The following is a 23,827-nucleotide window of genomic DNA, read 5'->3' on the forward strand; positions in this document are numbered from 1 at the left end:
AGCATGTCATTAGACTTGCTTTTCATATAGTCGTGTGAAGTGGTAGTTTACTCATGCACTGTTATTACTGCTATACAGCACGGCCTGCCGCTGGCATGTAATTATGTTTTGAAGCATGGCTTCTCATGCTTCATAACTTCTCATCAGTTTCTCAGCACGATGAAAATGTCTCCTTTTATGCAGCAGTTCTTCTGATCTTATATACAGGTGGAAACCCCTGGAAGCTATACTAACACAGGCGAACTTTGCACAATAAACCACTAATTTGTTAAGTAAGATGGGAATATACCTACATTTAGGAGTAGAATGCCCAAGATGGCAGTGAAATGAAGTGCTTTCTTGTCCCCATATAAGCATGTGATTGCGCTGAGTGGTGTGAAGCTCAGGTTGCGTGTAAACTGAAGACCCTCATCTTGGCAAGCTTCAGTGTCGGGGTATTTTGCTCAGGAGGGTTAGATAGCTCGTTTTCCAAAATGAGCTGAAGCCAATGGCTGCTTAGGACTTACTGAAAACTGGCATGTTCAAATAATTTGTCTTTCTGATAATTTGTCCATAACCCAATCCAAGAGACCTTGTGCTGTAATCAGAGTTGTAATCAGAGTTGCTGTAATTTTGTTCTAGCAGCCAGATTTTACACTGGACATCAAGTCACACAATACTGAAAGCGTTTCTCATACAAAACTATGGGAAATTGACCATTTTGTTTTGTACATACCTCTTGAATTTTGATGGTTTTGCGCTCTATGCCCAAAACAAATTGTCGTTGGCACAATCCATGTTTACTCTCGCTTAAACTGATCTGTATTGTAATATAGTCTAGATCCAGTTTGTTCTACCTTATGTCATTTCGTCCATGTTTTTGAGAATGGGTGATGTCTCAACCTGTGCGTGAATTTGGCTGCTTCTACTAAGTGAAAGATGAATTTTCACCAAAATAACGTATTTGGCTGGACGCACAGCTGTTGAACAACAAAAGATACGGGAAGTGTAATCTCCTCCCTATTAAAAGCTTATATGGTAATTATTATTATTATCATTTTTTTTTCCTATACCATAGTATAAATGTTACTTTTCTTTTATTATTTCCATTTAACATTGTTTTTTCATGGCAGTCTGTGACCCTATCAGACCCACCAGGTGAGACCAGTGGGATAATAGATATCGCAGTTTTGGTAAAACTTTAAATAATTTTATGAATTGAACCTTATTGTAATGCATTAGGTATCATCAACATTTTTTTACAGCATTCATAAATCTAAGTTAATGTTGATATTTTAATTGATAAATATACTATTGTTTGTTGTTAATAAGATAATTCATGAATAATGCTAATTTATGCTTTAAATGGTATACATTTATTTAAATCTAGATTAATGATCTAGATTAATAAATGCTTTTCATTTCAGTTCACTATGCTTAATGCAAATTCATTTTATGAACTTTATTGTAAAGTGTTACCATGACTTCAGTACTTGTGCAACCTGAGGCTGATAATTATTAGCAAAATTTGTATCCGAAGCAGTAATATTACTGTCATAGTGTTATTCATGATGCAACCAATTGAAATAATAGCTGGCAGGTTTAACGCCAACAGAAATGACAAGCCAAACCGTGCATAATGATGAGTGCAATGAATCACATGCATGTTGAAGGATGACACTCAAACGTCAGATTTCAGCAGCTTGTGATCCACAAAACGCTTGCATTTATATCCCATTATGCTCTGTGCATTGTGTATAAGAGGCCAATCAGCATGCTATTGTGTACGGAATATGCCACTCGGTCAGATGACTGATGTAGCACAGAATGCAATTTCATAGTTATTTATGAAAAAAGATAGCCACTGCATAAAACAACCTGCGTTGTTCTGTTTCGGAGATGAGATTGAGACCACCATTAGCAGGAGTCAATGACTAGAGTAGGACAAGAGTCATTGAAGGCCCTAGACTACAAGATCATTCCAAATAAACAAGCTCTGTCCAAAATCTGTCGACTGCCTGCCTGGACAGCATTTAACCTTGTTTGGCCAAACTTAGCTTTCATTGAGAAATTAACTTTCAATGAGGGAATCCTATAATGAACTGTGATGAGCTGCATGAAGAATTTAAAAAAATCTATTATTCAGTACTGAAAACTATTCATGAAAATTGTTTCAAGTAAGAATATGTAAGAATTTTCATGAATTAATCACTTTTTGATGCAATGTGTAAAAAGCTTGTAATGAAACTTAAAAACGTTTAAACATCTTAGGTTGTCTAATGCCTGATTTTTAACAACTTTTTGAAGGACGTTTTTGCCAGGAAAATTGAAAGGATGTGACGTTTACACATGCTCCTGAGAGTCTCTCTTCTGTTCAAGGTGTCCTTGCATTGAAATGAATGCTTACAATGTTCAGGATAATGCCATAATGCCATAAAAAGCTATTATACTGTACTGTAATGTCAATATGTCCTCCAAAGAAAAGGGATTAATTCAAACACATAGCCAGATCTATATAGTCTATAGTCTCAATCAAATATACTTTATAATCAAACTATCATAACAGTGTAAATTGATTTACCTCATCTTTCGACATGATGACGGTGAATTGCAGAGCTGGTGCAAACATATCCACATCACTAAGATCAGATGCTTTCTTAACTCTTTCCCCGCCATTGACGGAATTTTCTGTCTTTCCGTGTTTTCACTGTTATGTGGTAGGGGGCGCTTCTGAAAGAGCACTGAATTTCCGGGTCAAAACACAGGCAAAAAAGGAGCATGAATGCAAGCGTAAGCAATAGGTTGCTGGCTGCAGTTCACTTAACCACGACCGGTGTCACTAATTTCAAGGGTTTGTGAATTCTACATATAGCCCCTTTAATTAAAAATGACCTATTTTACTGAAATATTAAGGTGTGTGATATATATTGCATAGACTTTTATCTTAGCAACATGCTAACGGCTAATTCTGTTGAAATCAATTGTGAGTGATTAATGCAACGAGCACTATTTGTGTGGTATGCGGGGTAGCAATTCAGTCACTTATAAGGTTTTATTTCAGTTAGGACGCTGCCTTAGGCCCCTTTTACATTCAAGGATGTGTTCCTTTATTCACAAGGAGCTAGCTACCTTGTTGTCATAGTGTCTAAAAACTCAGTGCACATGAGTCAAAGATGTCCGTCTTGTGTTCACACAGAAAACACATTTAAAACAACACAAATGGATGCATACTGTACATCATGTGTGACACCCCCTATGTAGGCAGTAGACAGCACACTAGGTTTTGGAACAATGCTAAAAATCTCGAACACATGCTCACTAAAATATTTTCAGCTCTTCTCCTCAAAGCCAATTTGTCTCCCTGCAGTAGACAGTTAAATCCGAACATGTCAAAATCCCATATTAGTGCTATGCTAGTGCTGGTATACTAGTGAGGACACAGACTGGATCTGAACTGTATATGTGAGTGGATTTGAAAAGATGAATGACTAGAGCAGTGGAGGTTTTGCTGACTAGGCCCAAAGCCTCTCTAATGGAACATAATGCACCGCACTGTCACACTGCATCACATTCCAGCAGATGGGATAACTGCCGTCCTACTTTGCTCCGTCTTTGTGCCTATTTCACCTGAATTGCTCTTTTCCCTAAACTGTGTGGACTTAATGGTTATTTAAATGTGCAAATAATAGTTGCACCTATTTCGAGGTGTCTGCTTAATGGGGATAAATTCTTCAGAAGACTGATTGATTTATAAAATTCGCTTTTTCATACATTTTCTAATTGCATCTCGTGCAAACATTTTAATCTCTCCAAATGTTTAATAAGACTGAAATTGAATTGACCTTTCATATTGCTTTTCTCTTACCCAGAGATACTTCTGAATTCTTGAGCCATTGGACTGCATCAAGATGATGAAAAAAGCCAAGGTTTTAGATCCAACTGCTGCCGGGCAAGGCGGTAAGAACAATATAATTGTTCTCTCTCCCATATGGCAGGCTGACACCGGCACCGAACCTCGTCCAAATGCTCTATTACTGAATTACTGAAACAACAAATCCAGCCGTGTTCTCCGTGAGGACTTGCTAGTGGAGAAACACGGATAATGGTGAAAAAAAAATCTCCTTTTTTGTTGTGTAATTCTTTCTCTTTCTTAATGGTAACTATTCACAGAGGATGTAATTTAGTTAATCAGTTTTCATTGTATTCATAATGATGAAAGTATAGCAATGGAATTTGACACACTTGATAGGACATGAGTCTCATTTCGAGAGTTCTTCCACGGTAAGCAGCTGTGTTAAAAGGCAATGCCGGATTTTCCAGATAAAAATCTAATGACCTCCTCTCCATGGCAAAGTGAATAATATATCAGTCCCTGAGGGGTTAGAAGAGCAAGATAGCGAGATAAAAGCAAGTGTTGAATCTAACCTAGTCACACACATTTATTTAAACAGATGAACAATCAAACAGCTGGTTAAAGTCGTAGGTTGTGGGTTTGGAAACTGGCCACTGTGCACAAGATGCAAATGAAGAGGAGGCTGTGAATGTGGCTTATGAAATCAGAGCCTTTATCAGTGCCTAGTGTGCCCTTCATCTGGAAGCTCACTAAACAGCCCTGTGAGCATTTGCTGTCATTCAGCATGGGTTTCTTTGAATCGCGTAACCATGGATGCGAGGGACGACCATCAACCAACCTGAATGTGAAGTGTCTGTGTTGTGAAGGACAGTAAATAGAGCGACAAAAGAAGAGCGGGCGAAATGAACCAGGCTGGATTCAAACCTGTATGCACAACTCACAGCTCTTACGTTTCAACAAACCAGTTTACATCATTACATGTTTTTTTTTTTTTTTCACTTCCACCAAATCCACCCACTTAACATTCATTTTCTTTGATTATTTCTTTGATTAATTCTTGCTTTATTTATTTCATTTGCTTTGAGGAGGGGATTTATTTTACCTTATTTAATTAATTTTTTCATTCCTTTTTTTTTTTCTTATGTTATTTATGAACCCCTTCTTTTTTATTATGATGGGTGATAATATAGTTGCAGGACATTCAAAACAGGCCTGTTTCACTCCGCAAATGCAAGCAAAGAAGTGCATATATATTATATTAAAACTTTCGTAAAAAATAAATAAAATAATAATAGTCCATTACAATGTACAATACAATCAGTGATTGACAAACACTGTAGTAATATTAATATGTCAAGACCTTTGGGTCGATGTTCACTACAATTGATAACTGATGTGACCCGAGACATGAAAGTAGAAACAGTTTCAATTACTGGATGAGGATACAGCGTTGCCATGGATGACAGATCACCGCTGAAACCCGTGATTGACCAAATAAAGTATTCCACAGCGCCCTCAATTCATGCCAGATTTACTAAATGTAACTGGTAAGTGATTATATGTTCACTCATGTAATTTGCTATATATTGCAGTAACTCAAAAAATCCATATTTGAGAAAGAACAGATAATATGGTTTATAGTATCCTATATTTTCAGCCGAAATATGATTTGCATAGAAACTCACAGCTATAGGCTAAAGAGTGAATAATGTAGCCAGAATAAAAAACTGCTGCTAATGTATGCTGTGTGAAACAGGTCTTACACTTTTATTCCCTTCCCAGTTTGTCTGCTCTTTCTTTAGTCTTGTCTATTGTAATCTCACATTCAACCCCTTAGTGGATTGAATAATTGTTTAATTGCTTTAATCTCCCTGTCTTCTCCCTTGTCCTGTGTTTTTTAGTTGTATTTTTGAGTAGCCTACATTTGTGTTTGTCCGTAATCCTGTCAAAGAAAAAAAGAAGCCAGGATTCACAATTTTGTGTTCTCCTTCTTTGTTTCCCCTTCCTTTGTTGCTGTTGTACTGTAATGTTGTGGCTATACTGTACCAGGACTGGAAATTCTACCTCTTAAGAGACAAGGTAAGGTAATTGAATGACAGCAAACTGAATTTGCATGCATGTCATGATATCCAGTATATCATATCATATCACATCATATCATGATATCCAGTCAAACGATACAATGTGCATATGAATGTTCAGATTGCTGTCATTCTGAATCTGATTGGCTGACTTCTGGAGGTTATCTGGGAGCCTAGTGTGTGGCGATCTTTAACGGTCTGCCAGGGAGAAAAAAACATGTTTAAAAGTTCCGATTCTGCAGCAATTGACGCCTTAGAGGAGAAACTAAATGTTATGTTTTAAAAAAGTTAGTGAAGTTCACAGCTATCGTTAAGCAAAGGCAGCCGAAGCTCTTCTGTAGGGGCAGTGAAGAGCACCACCAAAAATATTCATCCAAAACAAAGACCTCTATTAAACTGAATCAATAATAAATTGTAAATTGTACTGCATTCTGTAACAAATACAGTTAGCTCGTACAGTTAGCAGGATATATTACATTGCGTGGCAGATGGTGCCTGAGTCCTTCCCCTTCCCAGCTCTACAGCGCCCCACAATTTTCCAATGTAAATCTGTGGTGAAAAATGGAACTGCAGCATGCTCTATTAAGAGCCATGGACCTTATTCAGAGCAGCGCTATGAAAGCGAGGCTGTGTGGGATGGACTTACCGTGTTTTCAATGGCACCCTCTGTAAAAAGCTGCATAAAACTTCTAGAACACTTATAATTTTCCACATCTTAAATATTGTAGGGAGTTTTTTGTCTACTGACATTGACAAAAGATAGGCTATTTTTGCAGTCTTTCGTCAGCAGAACAATCCAAAACACATTAAATAACAGTACAACCCATTCAAGAGATGCATGTCTATCCCTCACAGCCTCTTTCATTCCCGATAGAAATCAGGGCGCTTCTGTGAATAAGGTTTAATGGGGCGGATTTCAGACTGCCCGGGTTATTTTTACCTACCTGACGTAGCCTGAACCCCGCTCCCGACAAAGACGATATCAATCCGCTTCAGTTATGTGTATATGATATGTGGAGTAACGTATCAAATAAATGAAAGTATAAATCCTTTAATTGAAACGCATGTTGCTCATGTGAATAGCCTTTATTATGATGTGTTTGTTTTATGTTTGTCTCTTTTCCTCACTGGAAGTCCTCCATAAGTTGTAATAGACTATTCTAGAACAAAATCTGGAGGCAATACTACATTAAGGCAATTCTAAGCTAGCGTTCTACATGTATGCATGCCTCTTGTGTATTTAAAGCCTTCCAATCAACATTAGAGCGCCACCCTCAGGTTGAATAAAACAATCTCTGCCAAAAGTTTGTCTGCATGTGTTCAGCTATTAGAATCTGCATACCTAAATTTATATGGCGAGACTAGGCTATAGTGTGTCAACATATCTCATTACAGGAAAGGTCACAAAGTTCAACGCGTGTTCGGTGAACTATATCTTTTGGGTAATAATGGTATAAATTTAAGGCAAATGACTACACAGGAATTGACTTTCAAAAATAAGCCTACTCTGAGAAATATTCACTTAAGTGACAACTTCCCCATTTCTTTCCTCTATTTTAAAAAAATTGCAAAACAAGAATATGCACATGTAAACAAATCAAGAAGGACATTTTCATGGTTCAAATATCATTGGATGTCTTAGATATTATCTCCTGGAAACATTTCAACGCCAACTTAAAATGTATGGTATTTTGTACACAGTTTAGTAAATATTTTTTTTTACATAGGCTAGACATTCATGCATATGATTCAGTCAGCATGTTACGTCACTGTGCACCTGCTGTTTTGTTGTTTCCCCCCAAAGTTCTGACATTGTACCCTGAATGTGGATTCTCTCAGGCATCAAAAGGAGATCTAAGGTTCCAGGTGTTATGATTACACAGTATGTTGAGGAACTTCCTGAGGGGATGACAACTCCCGACTTCACACGTAAACCCATCGCTTTAACCATTCAAGAAGGTAAGCACATTAAAAGAGAAGAAACTGCAGAAGTGAATGCAAATATGATTAGAGGTGACAGTTGAGAGCTAAACGATTCTGGATGTGAAATTAACAAGCTATGAGCACGTACAGAGGATTACCACACATATTTACTGCCCTAAATGTCTAAGCTGTGCAGCTACACAGACTTAACACAGACTTACAGTATGAGTGATTTATCAGGTTTGCTGCTTGTCCTACCGCTTTAACATGTGACTACAGCTATATATGCACAGAGGGAAGGAAATCAAATAGCATATATCCCATTTCATGCTAGTTTGAAATGCACAGAGCAAGACCACAAATGTGTAATGCATGCTTTCATTTACGCTTATAATGACGTCTGACCTTTCAAGCTATGGATTTTTTTGTAATTTATTGTCCCTGTTTTGAAACTATTTCACTTTGCTAGTGGTACTGCAATACAATTAAGATCCAATCAGAAAAAAAACTCACTAGTGTCAAAACTGGTACCTTTTCTAACGCACTCATTTTTATCATTGCTATTTTCCCCATTTCATAAGAAGGTAACACTTTAGAATACTGTTCCTTCATTAATGAATAATTACACAGAAACAAACGAGTAACGCATTATTAACATTCTAGTAACTACTATTAACTAACAAGAAACTCTGATTAACAAATTAGTAAGTAATAGCGCTCAGATGAATGTAGTAGTTCATTATTAGCTAATCAATAACTACTATTTTTTTCATACCTCCCAGAGAACTACTATCTACAGGTTCATAATTAACATGAATAATGCATAATTTATAATAAAAGGTAATGGTAACCCACTAGTAATGACTCAAGTATTACTACATCATTCTAAAGGAACTACTAATTATTTGGACCAGTATTCTAAAGTGAAAAACATGATAACTACCTAATATTGACTGAAGTCATTGTAAGCTTTTGAGATTTTTGTAAGATTTTGAATAGTAATTCCTTCCAATGGATTTGGTAACACTTTAGTCATTACTAGTGTGTTCCCATGATCTTCACTTTAGAATACTGATCCAAATAATTAGTAGTTCCTTTAGAAAGATGTAGTAACACTTGAGTCATTACTATCAAAAACCTTACAAAAGCCTTAAAACTTACAATGACTTCAGTCAATATTAGGTATTTATCATGTTTTTCACTTTAGAATACTGATCCAAATTATTAGTAGTTCCTTTAGAAGGATGTAGTAACACTTGATTAATTACTAATGAGTTACCATTACCTTATTATATATTATGCATTATTAATATTAATTATGAACCTGTATATAGTAGTTCTTAGTAGTCTTCAGTGAGGTATGAAAAATAGTAATTACTAATTACTAATTAGCTAATAGTGAACTACCACATTCGACTGAACGCTATGACTTACTAATTCGTTAATCAGAGTTTCTTGTTAGTTAATAGTAGTTACTACAATGTTAATAGTGCATTACTCTTTTGTTCCTGTGTCATTAATGAAGGAACAGTATTCTAAAGTGTTACCCATAAGGATAATAAAGTCATTAAGGCCTGTTTTCACAGACAGGGTTTAGATTAAGCCAGGCTTAGGCCTTAGTTCAATTAGGACATTTAAGTAGCTTTTATAAACATGCCTTAGAAAAAGAAAAAAAAACTTTACTGGTGTGCATCTTGAGACAAAACAATGGCACCGACATATTTTGAGATATGACATGCATTTTAGTCTGGGACTAGGCTTAAGCCTTGTCTGTGAAACTAGGGGTAAAACTATGAAATATTGCTAGTTCTCTGGATATCTACCCAACCAACTGGGATGTAGGCCGGGTACTTGTTTGACTTGTTATTCAAATGTTTGTTTTATACAGAAATTCACACATAGGCTCAATTTATGTTTGCCTACAAAACTAATTTCAAGCATTCAAGCCATCAACCATTTTTAATAATGGAGATGCATAAATTTAGTTAAGTGTTAGTTAAGTGAGTTATGTTGACTTCTGAAAAAAGAATACTACACCCCAATAATTTTCACAATTTGTTTTTGAAAGCCTTTCAATATTTACCTAATAAAGAATTCAAATTTAAATCTTTGTAAAACAGGAAAGCTGGCCATTTTTAAAGCCAAAGTGTCTGGAAATCCAACACCCACTGTATCCTGGCGTAGAGCTAAAGGCGAAATGAATGATCCCCAAAAGTTTCAGAACAAATTTGACCCCACAACTGGTGAACACACTTTGGAGGTATGCACAGGCTTTTAGCCTTACTTTAAACTACTGCTTAATATTTAAGGTGAAGTGTGTAATGTTTTAATTATAAAATATATGTCTTATATCCCAGATTAATATGAAGAGACTCATTCATAGGTTCATTCCCTCGGATAGTGTAAATTCAGTTTCTCTGTGCCATCAAGGCATTGTTTTCTGTTGTTTGAGCAGCCTAACACAGCAACATTGTCACAACCAATGGCACAACTTTGGGGCGGGACATCTTGTTTGCTGCCCAGGGGTAGAGGTTGGGGGGAGTGGTCAAGAAACCTGTTTGGAAACAGTCATTACTATTTTACAATTCTCAGACATTACACACTTTACCTTTAAATGTTAATTTCATTATCATTGTTATTCAATTATTATGCAAGATTAATCAAAGCTACGAACCCATTTCTCTGATTATTTACTTGCAGATACCTAAAGTCAGTGGTGATGAAGCCGACACTTATAAATGCTACGCCTCAAATGAATATGGGAAGGCTGTTTGCACTGTTGTCCTAAATATCATTGAAGGTAGGACACATTTCTTAAAGGGGTCGTCGGATGCAAAATTCACTTTTATTTCACGTTTGCATTTAAATGTGTCACCATACGATGAAAAAAATCCATTCACTCCTTTTTTTTTTAATCTTCAAAAAGCCTAAACACTCTCAATAATCAAGCCGTTTGGATTTTCTGAGCAATATGCTCCGCCCACAACCACTGACCGACTGTCTCGTATTAGCATATTTCCCTCAGCCATTTGTATACTGTCTGACAAGGCAGTCTTGTGTCGACACCCCCCACGGAAGAAAGGGGTGGGGTGAGCAGTTGCTCATTGTCATTTAAAGAGACATGCACCGAAACGGGTCGCTGTGAACAGAGCTGTTTTTGAGAAGGTAAAAAGGGTTTTTACACAACCATTGAGGAACTTGAAGGCCCTAAAGAATCACACCAACTTGTGGAAAATGGGCATCCGATGACCCCTCTATTCACAAAAAAGTAGAGCTAGTAACAGAGAAAAAAAGCTCCAAACACAAAATTTTCTTTTTCTTTTTAGTTGGATTCAAAAAAGACAAAGCAATGAAACAGGCTGAAGAAGGTAAGACAATTGTGGCACCATATTGCTAGTGGATTTTCTTCAGGTTAGGATGGCAGTTCTTTATACCAAAAGCGATTTAATGGGATTTGTGTGACATCTAGTATGGCACACATAAGCATTCATTTCTTTCTGTCTGTTGATTGCATTTTGAAGCTGTAGCAGGTGACCCAACACAGTTTAGAAAGAGGCTCAGGAAAGGGTGAGACATTTGTTTCCATTACATTACACATTAATGCCATGTTATCAGCTGTGCAGTTTCTCATTAGGGTCTATTCATACAGTACGCATGATTCTTGCCATAGTTAATTAGCCCATCTCATATTATAACATCAGTCACGTTAACCCAGTTAAGTGCTAGCATTTGGCCTCATATTTGTCATCACAATCTTTTTAAAGTGCTGGAAAAAGTGAGGAGAAAAGGGAAGGTGACATTGACGACTCAGTTTGGGAATTGCTGATGAGTGCCGATAAGAAAGACTATGAAAGGATTTGCTCTGAGTATAAAATCACTGATTTCCGTGGCATGCTAAAGAAACTGGTCCAGATGAAGAAGGAAAGAGAAGAGGAGCAGGCACAGGTAAAGAGCTGCCAGGATGACAGAAGGTTTCACAAAGAATTGCTTTCACATTTTCATGACTGGATACTCAACTGCATGTGGAGACAAATTGTTATGTTCTGTTTGTTTCACTGATTTAGTTCATCCAACATCTCAGTAATCTCAAACCCATTGAGGTGAAGCCTGAGGGTGCTGCATCCTTTGAACTGGAAATGGAGCTCAAAGACCCCAACAGTCGCATTTTTCTGTACAAGGTGAGAACTGTGTTAAGGTGTGATATAGTAGATCAATGCTAGTTACAAACAATCAATGCATGATATTGAGCATATGAAGAGACACATTGAAATTGAAATTGTCTCTGACAATCGACAGACAGCCACTTACTATTGCTTCATATACCAGTATATCTAAAAAAAAATCAAAAAAACATTTGTCATTTAAGAAATTTTAACAGAAGAATTGTGGTGGACATATTTGCCCTCCAGCGCTCCATCCAGTGCTTCACACTTCAGTCCAGTAGGTGGCGTACTGCCATTCTACTGAATTCACCCAACCCGAAATTAATTGAATTATTTGGACTACAATTTTGTTAGCTGGTTACATTACATTTATTTATAATTTTTGAATGGCTATGAAGGTTTCTGATATTGCACATATTTTGCAAATGAAAATACTTTGCAAATTTATATAGAGAAAACATGCTATACAAGTGGCATCCATTCATCCAGCATTATTATGAGCACCAGCCAAAATGTTCCCTTTTGTTCAGGATGGTGTCATGATTCCATTCACCAGCGAAGCTGAAGCTGAAATGAAACACTGTCTAAAACAAGTTGGCAAGAAGTATATCTTCACTGTTAAAAATCTCAATCCAGAAGATGCAGGAATCTATCAAGTGGATGTTGAGGGTGTCAATATCTTTTCAACGGATTTCAAGAGTACGTTTTCACACCACATTTGTTTATTTGTCATTAAACCCTCTGCTGAAAAGACCAGCATGAATTTCCATGCCGGTCTATGCTGCTTTGATGCTGGTCTAGCTGGTTAACCACGTCCACACTGGATGTGAGCTAAGTGCCATGATGCGTCAAAACTAAATCGATTCCATTATAATCAATGGAGCTGTCTACACTGGATGCATCTGTTTGGTCGCACTTGCGAAAGTTATATTAAATTCAGAATGTGATGTTTCTGGTCTCTGGTCTGCTAATTTAAATCATCTTTTGCCTCTAACATTATAATCATATTTATACCCTAAGCAATTTTTTTACTAGTGTATTTCCATTGAAAATTAAGCCTAGTAGAGACACCAGTACATCAGCATCCAAAACACTCAGCAGCGCTATCACAGAATGCATAATGCCATCATGGATTGACTGATGTGTGTTTATCCATATTTAACACACAGTTCCCCCTGTGGAATTTGCCCTGAAGATTAAGGAGGTGACGGCCCAAGAGAGAGAGGATGCCATCTTCGAGTGTGTCTTAACTCAGCCCATTAATGAGATAGTTTGGACCCTAAAAAATACACCTCTCTCTAACAATGAAAAATATGAGATTACTTCTTCAGAAGATAAATTGATCCACCGTCTGAGAATCATTGATTGTATGCCTTTGGATGCTGGAATCTATGCTGCTCTAGCCGGCATTAAGTCTTGCAGTGCTTGGCTGATTGTAGAAGGTAAGTACAACCTTTTCAATTATTAGAAAAAAAGAAGTTCAATTAATAAAAATGTAATCAAATTAAATACATCATCATGCAGATTAATTAAAGTGCCCTTATTATGTTTTTTCAAATATTCCCTTTCCAATCGTAACAGACTGGGCCGTCTGGCCAATCAGAGCAGAGTAGCCTAGTGGAAAGGAGGGATTTATAGAGATTGATTTATCCATCGAGTCGTTTTAGATTAATTAAAAAATGTGGTGAGGTGCAAAGTTTATTATGAAAAAATTAAACAGTTTTTTAAACTATGATGCAAATACAGTAAACCTGTTGTAGGAGAGCTCCAAAACACAATTAGGAACCTTTAAAATAGCATAATAGGGGCACTTTAAATTAATAGCAAATTATCACATATATTATTATTTGCAAGCGAGTCCCCAAATTGTACTAAATTTACATGTTAAATTGACTGCCGTTCTATTAGACAACTGGGCTGTCAATGAATGGAAAAATTATTTTAATAATTGTATATGCAGATTAATAATCAATCACAAATGATCCCAGCCCTTTTATTAGAACATATGTTTGTCAATTATTTTAAAAATCGATTCAAATTTTGATTTGTTGATTAGGTATTCAAATAAATCACAAATAATAGCATGTCAATATTTTAAAAATTTGTCCACAAATAAAGACTATCTATTGTTTGTTTTATTTTATTTTTGTAATAATCGTTTGTGTCAAATTAACATGATGTAAATCCTTAATAAATGCAATAAGCACTAACTGAATCTATTGGTAATATTGTTTCCACACCAGCTGACAAAGATCCTGCAACAAAGGGCAAGAAGAAAGCCCGTAAAACCACTCAGGCAGGCGGTGCTGGAGACGACTTGCAGAAGATTGCTGCTGAGCAGGCTGAGAAGCACAAGAAAGAGATGGCAGAATCTTTGGAGGCAGCTAAGAAACTCCAGGCTGAACGAGAGGCAGCTCAAGCTGAAGCCAAAGCCAAAGCTGCAGCTGAAGCCGAAGCAGCAAAAGCGGCCGCTCAGGCGGCTGCAGCTTCCGCGGCCGCAGCTGCTGCTAAAGCTTCAGAAGATGCTCTTGCTGCAGCTAAAGCCAAAGGTGTATCTGAGGCTGATGCTAAAGCCGCGGCAGATGCAGCAGCACGGGCTGCTGCAGCTGCAGCCAAAGCCAAAGCTCAGGAGGAGGCCAGGAAGCAGGCTGAACTCAAGGCCTTAAGCGAAGGCCTGAGTGCTGAGCAATCTGCTGCGGCGGGGGCTGCGGCAGCTGCTGCAATGGCTGCACAGGCAGCAATGATTGAGAAGGCTGGAGCTGGAGGTAGAGGTGGAGCTGCAGGGGCGGTGGGGGCTACAGGAACTACTGGTACCGGAGAAGGTGAAGGAGCCGGTGGAGCCGGAGGTGCTGGAGGAGCAGGTGGAGCTGGAGGGGCGGGTGGAGCTGATGGAGCTGGAGGAGCCGGTGGAGCTGGAGGAGCCGGTGGAGCTGGAGGAGCTGATGGAGCTGGAGGAGCTGATGGAGCTGGTGGTCCTGGAGGAGCCGGTGGTGCTGGTGGAGCTGGAGCTGCTGGTGGGGCTGGAGGAGCTGATGGCTCTGGTGGAAGCGGTGGTGAGGGAGGAGGTGACAAAGACAAAAAGCGTCAGCGAGCGGGACCTCTTGTACCCGAGACTGTTACAGGTAAGAAATTATACAAGGCATATTTACACTAGATTTCTTCTCGCTTTCATCTCTAATTTTAAAAATATGTACTGTAACATGGCAAAAGTGGAAGGTTCTTACAGAAAACAGAGCAGGCCAAACTTTAAACCAGAGGTCTGCAATTATCTTGACATTTTTTATTTAATTTTGACCAAAAATACAGTAAAAACAGCAATATTGTAAAAGACTGATACAATTTAAAATATTTTCAATTTAAATATATTTTAAAATGTAATTTACTTTTGCGATGGTAAAGCTGAATTTTCAGCATCATTACTCCAGTCTTCAGTGTCACACAAATCATTATTTTTGATGAATTAGAATCATGAATAGAAAGTTTAAAAAAAAACAGCATTTATTTGAAGTAGATTTTTTTTGATAATGTAAAAGTCTACTATCATACTGTCATGTATATTATTTAATGTTATGTAATTTGACAAACAAAGCTATATACATACACACTCTATTCAACTCTAAAATCAACAGCAATTTTGATACCCTTTTAAATACTTTTTTGCCATCATTTAACAGGCTTTTGCAATATAACTTTGTTTTGTGCAACATCTTTGCACAACTTTGTGTATTGCTTATAAGCGGATGTTACTCTGCACAAACATAAGCAGTTATCATCATAACATACCTACATCCTGCAGGTGTTTTTAGCTCAGGTGGGACACACACACACACACACAACACAATCAAATCGTTACACATCCTATGTCGATTAATTTACAGTTTACATAAAAAATCATGATAGGAAACTCAAACACACCCAGCCCAGTTCCAGATGTGAACAAGGAGCATTGTAAGCAGGAAGGGGAAGCTGCGGGCCGTACCCGTGTAAGACAAGGCCCACTGATACCAGACACGGTGATTGGTAAGAGTGTGGGATGACACTAAATCCAGCTCATATGAATTAAAATGATTACAGACACTAAATTGTGTTTTTTAACTAAAAATTGTCTTTTCCATTAAGTATCAACAGTAACACAAACAAATATTTTTTTCTTGAATGACTTAATTAATAAAATCTTAACAGAACATTTGATGTGAATTAACTTTTTTTTAAATAATAATAATTAAGCATGATTATTAATTTTCAGTGATTAAGAATAATGAATGTGTATATTTAAGTAACAATACTTTTAACATAGGGGAAAACAGAGGAGAGGAGAGACTAATGCAATTTCCAATAATATGAACCAGTAAAATGACAACATAAAACTAAAAACTCTACATCAAAAGATAAATCTTTTTCATTTTCTCTGTCATCGAATGTTCAATAAAATTAACATTTTTCAAAATGTATATTCTACCACACAAATTCGCAAACCAGCTTAATGTGCGGCTCGGTTTGTCTGTCTTTATTGTTTGTTTGTTTCTTTATTTGTTGTTCGTGTACCTGTATTGTGTGTTTTTGTGTGGTGTGTCAGTGTTTTTCAGAGTCAGTGTGTAACGTTTCGAAAACAATATTCTGGTTGTTTGGTTTCTATATCTGTGGTGCCATACTGGGTAGCCCCACCCACTGTGAAATCTCATTGGCCACATATCAAGCTCTGCATAACATCATGTTCTGATTGGTTGTGCAGCATTTTTGTTATGGAAACGTTTTCTGGAATTTTCTTGTAAAAAAAAGAAAAAGTAAAAAAAGTCATTAATAGTACTATGGCATATAAATCTTGATCTTGATAAATTGATTTATAATATATAATATGCATAATACACAGATATGTGTAGCAGGATTTTGGACCAATGAGATTTCATTGTGGGTGGAATAACCCTTCATGACACAACAGAAACAAAACTAGTGTACATACACTCACTCTAAAGCACGTTTAGAGACTGGACCTCTGAAAATGTTCATTGTTTGCATTTTTGTGGTGGTTTTTGCCACTGTTCTCTTAAATGTTCTTCTTTGTTGTATGTTCTTCTTTTTATCCTAAATGTTCTTTTCAACCCTCTTTATTTTATTAATGTCAATCTACAAAATGCTTCACGACTGACCAAATGGCATGATTGAAGGTGGAGGTAATCCATCAGATAAAGAAACCCCATCAGGGTCTGGCAACCCATCAGGTTCCAGTAATCCATCAGGTTCCGGTAACCCATCAGGTTCAGGAAACCCATCAGGTTCTGACAACCCTTCAGGTTCCGAGAACCCATCCGGGTCCGGTAGCGCACCAGGTTCTGGCAGCCCATCAGGTTCTGGGGACCCACCAGGACCCGGGAAGCCACCAGGTCCCGGAGGCCCAACAGGAGGCAGCACTGAAGCTACAGGGGAAGAAAAAGGTGCTGAAGATGAAAAGGATGAGTCAGCAAAAGCTGGCAAGCGTTCAGGCCGTAAAAAACATGACCTACAGGTTCCGGATACAGTTGTTGGTAAGAGATGTTTGAAGTTGCAGTGACAGTTGCATAGAAGCAATGTCATTATTCACAGTCATTCAGAACAATCAGGAATAATTGTGGAGTTCTGAGTCTAATTCAATCACATAATCTGAAACAAAGTTATCCAAACACTTCCTATTCCAAGTCTTTCACATCATTTGACATTTTTGCACATTGTTTATCTGAAAACTTCTTTAATTGAGTGGGTGGTTATCAAACATTTAATTGTCGCACTACCACAGCATCCCCAAAGGATTTACTGTTTGTCTCTTTTTATATATATATATATATATATTAGCTTTAATTCAACTATTAGACATGCTTTGTGTTTTGGGTCTTATTTCTGCAGGACTAAACATCTCACCACAGATTTGACGGCTTTCCATTGAGAAATTTTGTCAATTCCACTGTCCCAAGCGCTCTTCATTTAAAGATTATGCCCTTGGGTTCCACAGCTATAGAACTGGCTTTGTAAGCATATGCATATTCATATCAGCAGTTTCTTCAGCATAATGTGCTTGTTGAAACTTTGTGAAGGCATATCTGATGAACAAGCTCAGTTGATTTGAGTAGGCGGGGATTTTTTTCACATTGGGTGACAGTGGGTGTTGGATAACTTTGTTTATTAAAGGAATAGTTCAGCCAAAAATGAAAATTCTGTCATTATTTACTCACCTTCATGTTATTCCAAACCAGTTTTTTTTTTTTTTTTTTTTTTTGTGGTAGACACAATAATTCTGAAAGAATGCTCACACACAGTACTGGATATAATTTTTTATTTTATTTAATTTTTTATATTTTAAATTAAGTGATACATTCATTGGATTGCCTGTTTTGGATTGATTTGGACTATATATACACAGGTTTGGAGTGACATATCTGAGTATACTATTCCTTAAAAAAAAAAATATATATATATATATATATATATATATATATATATATATATATAAAATCGGAGGGGGGACCAATACCTTTGTGGAAAAAAAATTATGTTTTCTTGTAAGATTCAATAATAACTTGGTTTAAAAAAATAGTATCCACCCAGTCTGCAATATGCCAGATATTTCTTATGCACTGTTTGTGTGTCTGCTGTTTATGTTTATCAGTATGCGCTTTATTGTCCTCATCACGCTTGCTCATCTTGCTAAAGGCAAATCACCTCGCTCACTAATCAGAGGAACCGGGACATGATAATAATAAATGCAACCAAATATGACCTCAGAAACTTTACGAGAAGACAAAGATTTGATGTGCCTTAGAAGACCCGAAGATTCAAACAGAAGTCATACCAGCAAGGTTATTAATTGCCAAAACACTTCACACGAAAGTGACTCAATCATTTACCAGGAGATTTTAGAGCAAATTCACCACAAGAACACATTCTATTTGAATGGCGTCCAGACAATAAACAATACGAAATGGAAAAAGAACTGGAAATCAATTCTAATTGTCATAAGAAAAGCAACAATATTTGATAATAGAACCAAAAGCAGAAGGTTTTAGTTATTTGCCCCGTAGTGGTGAAGCTGAATAATAGTTAGAGTGACTGCTAATTCAGAGAATTATTTCAACTAAACAACTTAACCCAAAAGTGATAATTATGCACTATGGGAATAAAAAGAATGGCTGTACAATGCAGTTCGAAATAAGTCAGTTGAAATGTGTAGCAGTCCTTCAGAAATGCTTCATAATTATCATTATCATCATGACATGGGTTCTAAGAAGATACAGATTGTAAGAAGTCAGCACAGAAGATAATGCCAAGACAATGGTCATCTGAATCCCCACACCCCACAACTTTCATTCACATTTGAATGACATTTATTTAAGGTATTTTAACACCTGCTGTAAAATATGTAGGTCAGGACTTAGTAAGTGTAAAATTTAACCTCTGTAAAATTGCTACAGTAGTGGACTAAAATTCACATAGCAATGCATAAAAATTATAACCATGCTTGAACAATCATCAAAAATAATTCCCATGCATCTAATTTCTTTCTTTTTTTCTTCTTTTTTTTTACACAAATCGCCTGCAGATCCTGTTGTTTACTTTTCTGCTGGGCTGGAAGACTGCAAAGCTATTGTGGGAGAGGCGGCTGAACTGGTCTGCAAACTCAGTGCTGACTGTAAGGGTGTCTGGTCCAAAGATGGCGACGAGGTATAAAGATGCCATATTATATATGTATATACAGTATAACATGGCATATGGGGCCAGATTTACTAAACAGGGAAAAATAGCGTGAGAGCACAATTCCAAAAAAAGCCGCAAAGACGATGCGCAAATTAAAGAACACAGATGCAGCCGGATCCTTTCCATAATGACCAACGCAATCTACCAAGAGCAGCTCAAATTAGCGTCTGTTTTAAAACATAGTTAAAGACCGTTAAATAATGGTGCAAATACCAGTAAATTGACTAGCGCAAACCTTGCATGATTCATTTAAATACTCTCCTCCCGTAAATATTGCGTCTGAAAGGGAAAGTCCTTTCAATAAGGTCAGCCACAAAAATAACCCTGTCCACAGCTTTTCAGCATTTAAATTTTTCACTGTGTGTTTTTAGTAAATCATGCCAGTAGTTTTTTAATGCCAAAAGAGGTTTTGTGCTGGCCCAAGCTGGTAATAAATCTGTCCCTTGGTGTGTGTATACAAACATATACACTGTTTTTTTTTACTTTTCTCTGTAGATTGGTGACGCCACTGAGGGTATAACCATCAGTAAAGATGGGGTCCTTCACAAACTGAAAATTGCAAAAGTAACGGAAGAATTTTCTGGAAAATATCGATTTGAGGCTGATGGGCGTAAAACCGAATGTGTGATTGCAGTTGAAGGTTTGTTTTCTAACATCTGCTAATTTGTGCTAATGCATATGCAAATGTTCTGAATTTCACGTTTATACTTATAATTCTGTTTGTGTGTTAAGATCCACCAAGATTCGATGCCAAGGAAATTGAAGCATTTGCAAAACCGATTGTGATCAAACACAATCAGAAAGCCACCTTTAAAGTTCCATATATTGGCCGTGAGCCATGCAAAATTCAGTGGTACAAAGATGGTGAAGAGCTTGTGCCAGATGCTCACTGCAGGATTGAGATTTCAGAGGGTGAAAGCCGTCTGCTTCTCACCAAATTACAGCGTAAAGACACTGGGGAAATCAAAATCAAAATCAAAAATGAGTTTGGCACAGTGGAAGCCCTTTCTAACCTAGTTGTACTTGGTAAGTAAAAAAAGCAAACTAATTTAACAGGCTGTATTTTTAATAAGAATGCAGCACAGATTGCTAACAAATTTATACACCATTTTGTTCAACATTTACCAAAGTTCAAGTTTTCACATCATTTAGATAAACCTACCACCCCACTTGGACCTCTGGAGATCATTGAAGCATCTTCCAACTGCATCGAGATCAAGTGGAGACCACCAAAAGATGACGGTGGTTGCCCTATTAAACATTACATACTTGAACGCAACCAAATTGGTCGCAACACATGGAAAAAAATAGGCCAGATCCCAGGTGTAGCCCACTATAAAGACACTGATGTTGACCATGGGAGGAGATACTGCTACCGAATCAGAGCCCAGAGTGATGAAGGCACCAGTGATCTGATGGAAACAGAGGATGTGCAGGCTGGCACTAAAGGTGACTTACTAAAAAAAAATCTCTGAGTTACTTCTGTGCTTATCAGTCAACATCCTGACTATTTCAGAAGGTCAAACCCTGTCAAATGTCTTTCTTTCTAGCATATCCTGGTCAGCCATCTACTCCTAAAGTAGTCAGTGCCTTTAAAAACTGCATCAACCTGACATGGACTCCCCCGACCAACACCGGAGGAACCAATATTTTGGGTTATAACTTAGAGAAACGCAAGAAGGGCAGCAACTTGTGGGGCCAAGTCAATCCAGCAGAGGAGCCAATCCAAGGTTGGTTTCTCACATTTCTACACAAGTTACTGTGAACTACTGTCTGATAGTAATGTTTAACCTGTCAATTACCCTCCACAGCAAAGAAATATGCTGTAAAAGATGTAGTTGAAGGAATGGAGTATGAGTTCCGCGTGTCCGCCATCAACATATCTGGAGCAGGTGAACCAAGTCACCCCTCAGAATTTGTGTTCGCAAGAGATCCAAAAAGTAAGTAATTTGTCAGGTAGCTCATTATCTTCAAAAAGATAAGAGGAATTCAGCAAAAGTATTATCAAGGCTGTGCATTTTGAAAAATTAACCATAGCCTCCCCTCAAAGATATGCAAAAATAGTGGATTTAGGTCAGAATTTTTGGAATAACAAGCTAATTTGAACTTAATTTGCACTTCTCCCTATTTTCTCTTATAAACTTTCAAAATGTGCTCATGCAAATGTTTTTTTCTCAATATCCTATCAGAACCCCCTGGTAAAGTCATTGACCTTAAAGTCACGGACTCCACCTACAATACTTTGTCCTTGTCTTGGACTAAACCAAAAATAGACCCCGGGGTTCAGGATGAGGCCAAGGGGTACTTTATCGATATCAGGCCTGCTGAGAACCCAGAGTGGGATCGATGCAACTCAAATGCCATCATCATGAGCACCTACACTGTAAAGGGAATGAAATCAATGGCCATGTATTGGGTTAGAGTGGCCGCCGTCAATGAAGGTGGAGAGGGAGAGCCACAAGAGCTGGACAACTACATCTTGGCTATGCCTCCTCCAGGTGAGTAGCATCAACTCGTCTATATGGTCAGCAATGCAAATTGATCTACCCCTCATTTTCCATCACTGTACAGATATGTCACACCATTATTGCAATATTTTTTCTTAGTGAGACCAAGATTCACCGATACTAAGTTCAAGACTTTCATGGTGGTCAGAGCTGGAAATTCTGCACGAGTCAGCATTAACTTTGAGGTAATGAGCAGTGCTAAAATCATGCTTTTAGAGACCAAACCAGGAGTGTAGCAACCTTTATCACTATATGTTATATAAGTTTGTCTTATAAGTCACTTTTTGGGAGACAATCATTATATATTGCCTGTGATATGAAGCGAAAAAATGTAACCGCTGTTGTGTAGAATTCTGTTACAGATCCTCGATTACCTGATCAAAAATGTACTCTCGACTTGCATCAGCAAATCATTTGGGACTACTTGCTGACCATTATGTAGCCTAATTAATATTCATGAGCCAGGCTATAATGTGCTCCCTCCCCATTCACTTCAAAACTATGTTTTGCTCAGGCCACATGTCCGATACATGTCCTATATTACTTTTCTTTTACAGGCTTCCCCTTGGCCTGACGTCATCTGGCTTAAAGATGGTGTCCCTGTGTCCAAACGTGTCACTATTAGCAATGCTGAGGGAGGCTCTCAGATCCTGATCCCATCTGCAGATCGTAACGATACAGGAATCTATACCATCCTAGTAAAGAACATTGTGGGACAAGAGACCTGCAGTATTGAGATTAGAGTTACAGGTAAAATGAGGGTACCAGTGTGTATTTCATCATCTTTAAGATACCATCTTAAATCATTTACACATAGTTTGTGATTTCTGTGGCACAACTGTAGCATCACCAAACAGAAAATATGTGTTCCTAAATGGTCCCAGTCTGTCACTGGTTTAAAAACAGCTACGTCCCCAATTCACACCATTGGTCAAACCATGTTGCTATGTTGGGCTGGTCAGAATTCATAAACAGATCAATGTTTTGTAAGTAATTGTAGCCATAATGCTTATACTTTTCAGGGAAATCATCGTATGAATGACTTACTTATAGTCTCTACATATTAAGCTGGGGACAGTTAAAGCTATTTTAACATAACAAAGAGAAATGTACACTACCATTCAAATATTTATTATGCTCACCAAGGCTGCATTGATTTGATCAAAAATACAGTAAAAACAGTAATATTTTTTTACAATGAAAATAACTGTTTTCAGTTTTAATGTAATACAATTTTTGATTTATTTCTGGATATGGCTAAGCTGAATTTTCAGCATCATTACTCCAGTCTTCAGTGTCACATGATCCTTCAGAAATCATTCTAATATGCTGATTCGTTGCTCAAGTAACATCTCTTATTATTATGTGGAAAAGAGTGGTTCAATTTGTATGGAAACTGTGATACTTTTTTCATTCTTTGATAAATAGAAAGTAATTAGAAATATAAATTTATCAAAACAATGTAAAAATCATTGCTGTCACTTTTGATCAGTTTAATGCATCCTTGCTGAATCAAAGTTTTAATTTCTTTAAAAAAATAAATCACTCACCCCAAAAGTTTAAATGGCAGTATAGATATGTAGAAAAAAACAATATGCT

General features: G+C 37.3%; 2 protein-coding genes across 2 annotated transcripts in view; both read left to right on the forward strand.

Annotated features, from left to right (window-relative positions):
• The window catches only part of igfn1.1 (immunoglobulin like and fibronectin type III domain containing 1, tandem duplicate 1), a 28,778-nt gene that overhangs the window by 2,310 nt on the left and 2,641 nt on the right, over window positions 1-23,827 (forward strand). The window contains exons 2-21 of the mRNA XM_084129135.1: window positions 3,849-3,936; window positions 7,753-7,872; window positions 9,957-10,096; window positions 10,537-10,636; window positions 11,163-11,204; window positions 11,358-11,403; window positions 11,601-11,781; window positions 11,901-12,014; window positions 12,530-12,698; window positions 13,169-13,441; window positions 14,243-15,121; window positions 19,567-19,688; window positions 20,217-20,361; window positions 20,454-20,747; window positions 20,874-21,170; window positions 21,272-21,451; window positions 21,533-21,661; window positions 21,911-22,219; window positions 22,328-22,413; window positions 22,786-22,978. Of these exons, the coding sequence (XP_083985261.1) occupies window positions 3,888-3,936; window positions 7,753-7,872; window positions 9,957-10,096; window positions 10,537-10,636; window positions 11,163-11,204; window positions 11,358-11,403; window positions 11,601-11,781; window positions 11,901-12,014; window positions 12,530-12,698; window positions 13,169-13,441; window positions 14,243-15,121; window positions 19,567-19,688; window positions 20,217-20,361; window positions 20,454-20,747; window positions 20,874-21,170; window positions 21,272-21,451; window positions 21,533-21,661; window positions 21,911-22,219; window positions 22,328-22,413; window positions 22,786-22,978 (3,868 nt within the window). The 5' untranslated portion in view covers window positions 3,849-3,887. The remainder of the gene's footprint in view (window positions 1-3,848; window positions 3,937-7,752; window positions 7,873-9,956; window positions 10,097-10,536; window positions 10,637-11,162; window positions 11,205-11,357; window positions 11,404-11,600; window positions 11,782-11,900; window positions 12,015-12,529; window positions 12,699-13,168; window positions 13,442-14,242; window positions 15,122-19,566; window positions 19,689-20,216; window positions 20,362-20,453; window positions 20,748-20,873; window positions 21,171-21,271; window positions 21,452-21,532; window positions 21,662-21,910; window positions 22,220-22,327; window positions 22,414-22,785; window positions 22,979-23,827) is intronic.
• Window positions 16,544-19,556, forward strand: LOC311092424 (uncharacterized protein). Its single transcript, XM_084129137.1, has 2 exons — window positions 16,544-17,521; window positions 18,681-19,556. The coding sequence occupies exons 1-2, from the start codon at window positions 17,155-17,157 to the stop codon at window positions 18,719-18,721; spliced, it is 408 nt and encodes a 135-aa protein (XP_083985263.1). The 5' UTR covers window positions 16,544-17,154; the 3' UTR covers window positions 18,722-19,556.

The sequence above is a fragment of the Abramis brama genome (assembly GCF_963993115.1).
Source record: "Abramis brama genome assembly, chromosome: 11".
Lineage (NCBI taxonomy): Eukaryota > Metazoa > Chordata > Actinopteri > Cypriniformes > Leuciscidae > Abramis > Abramis brama.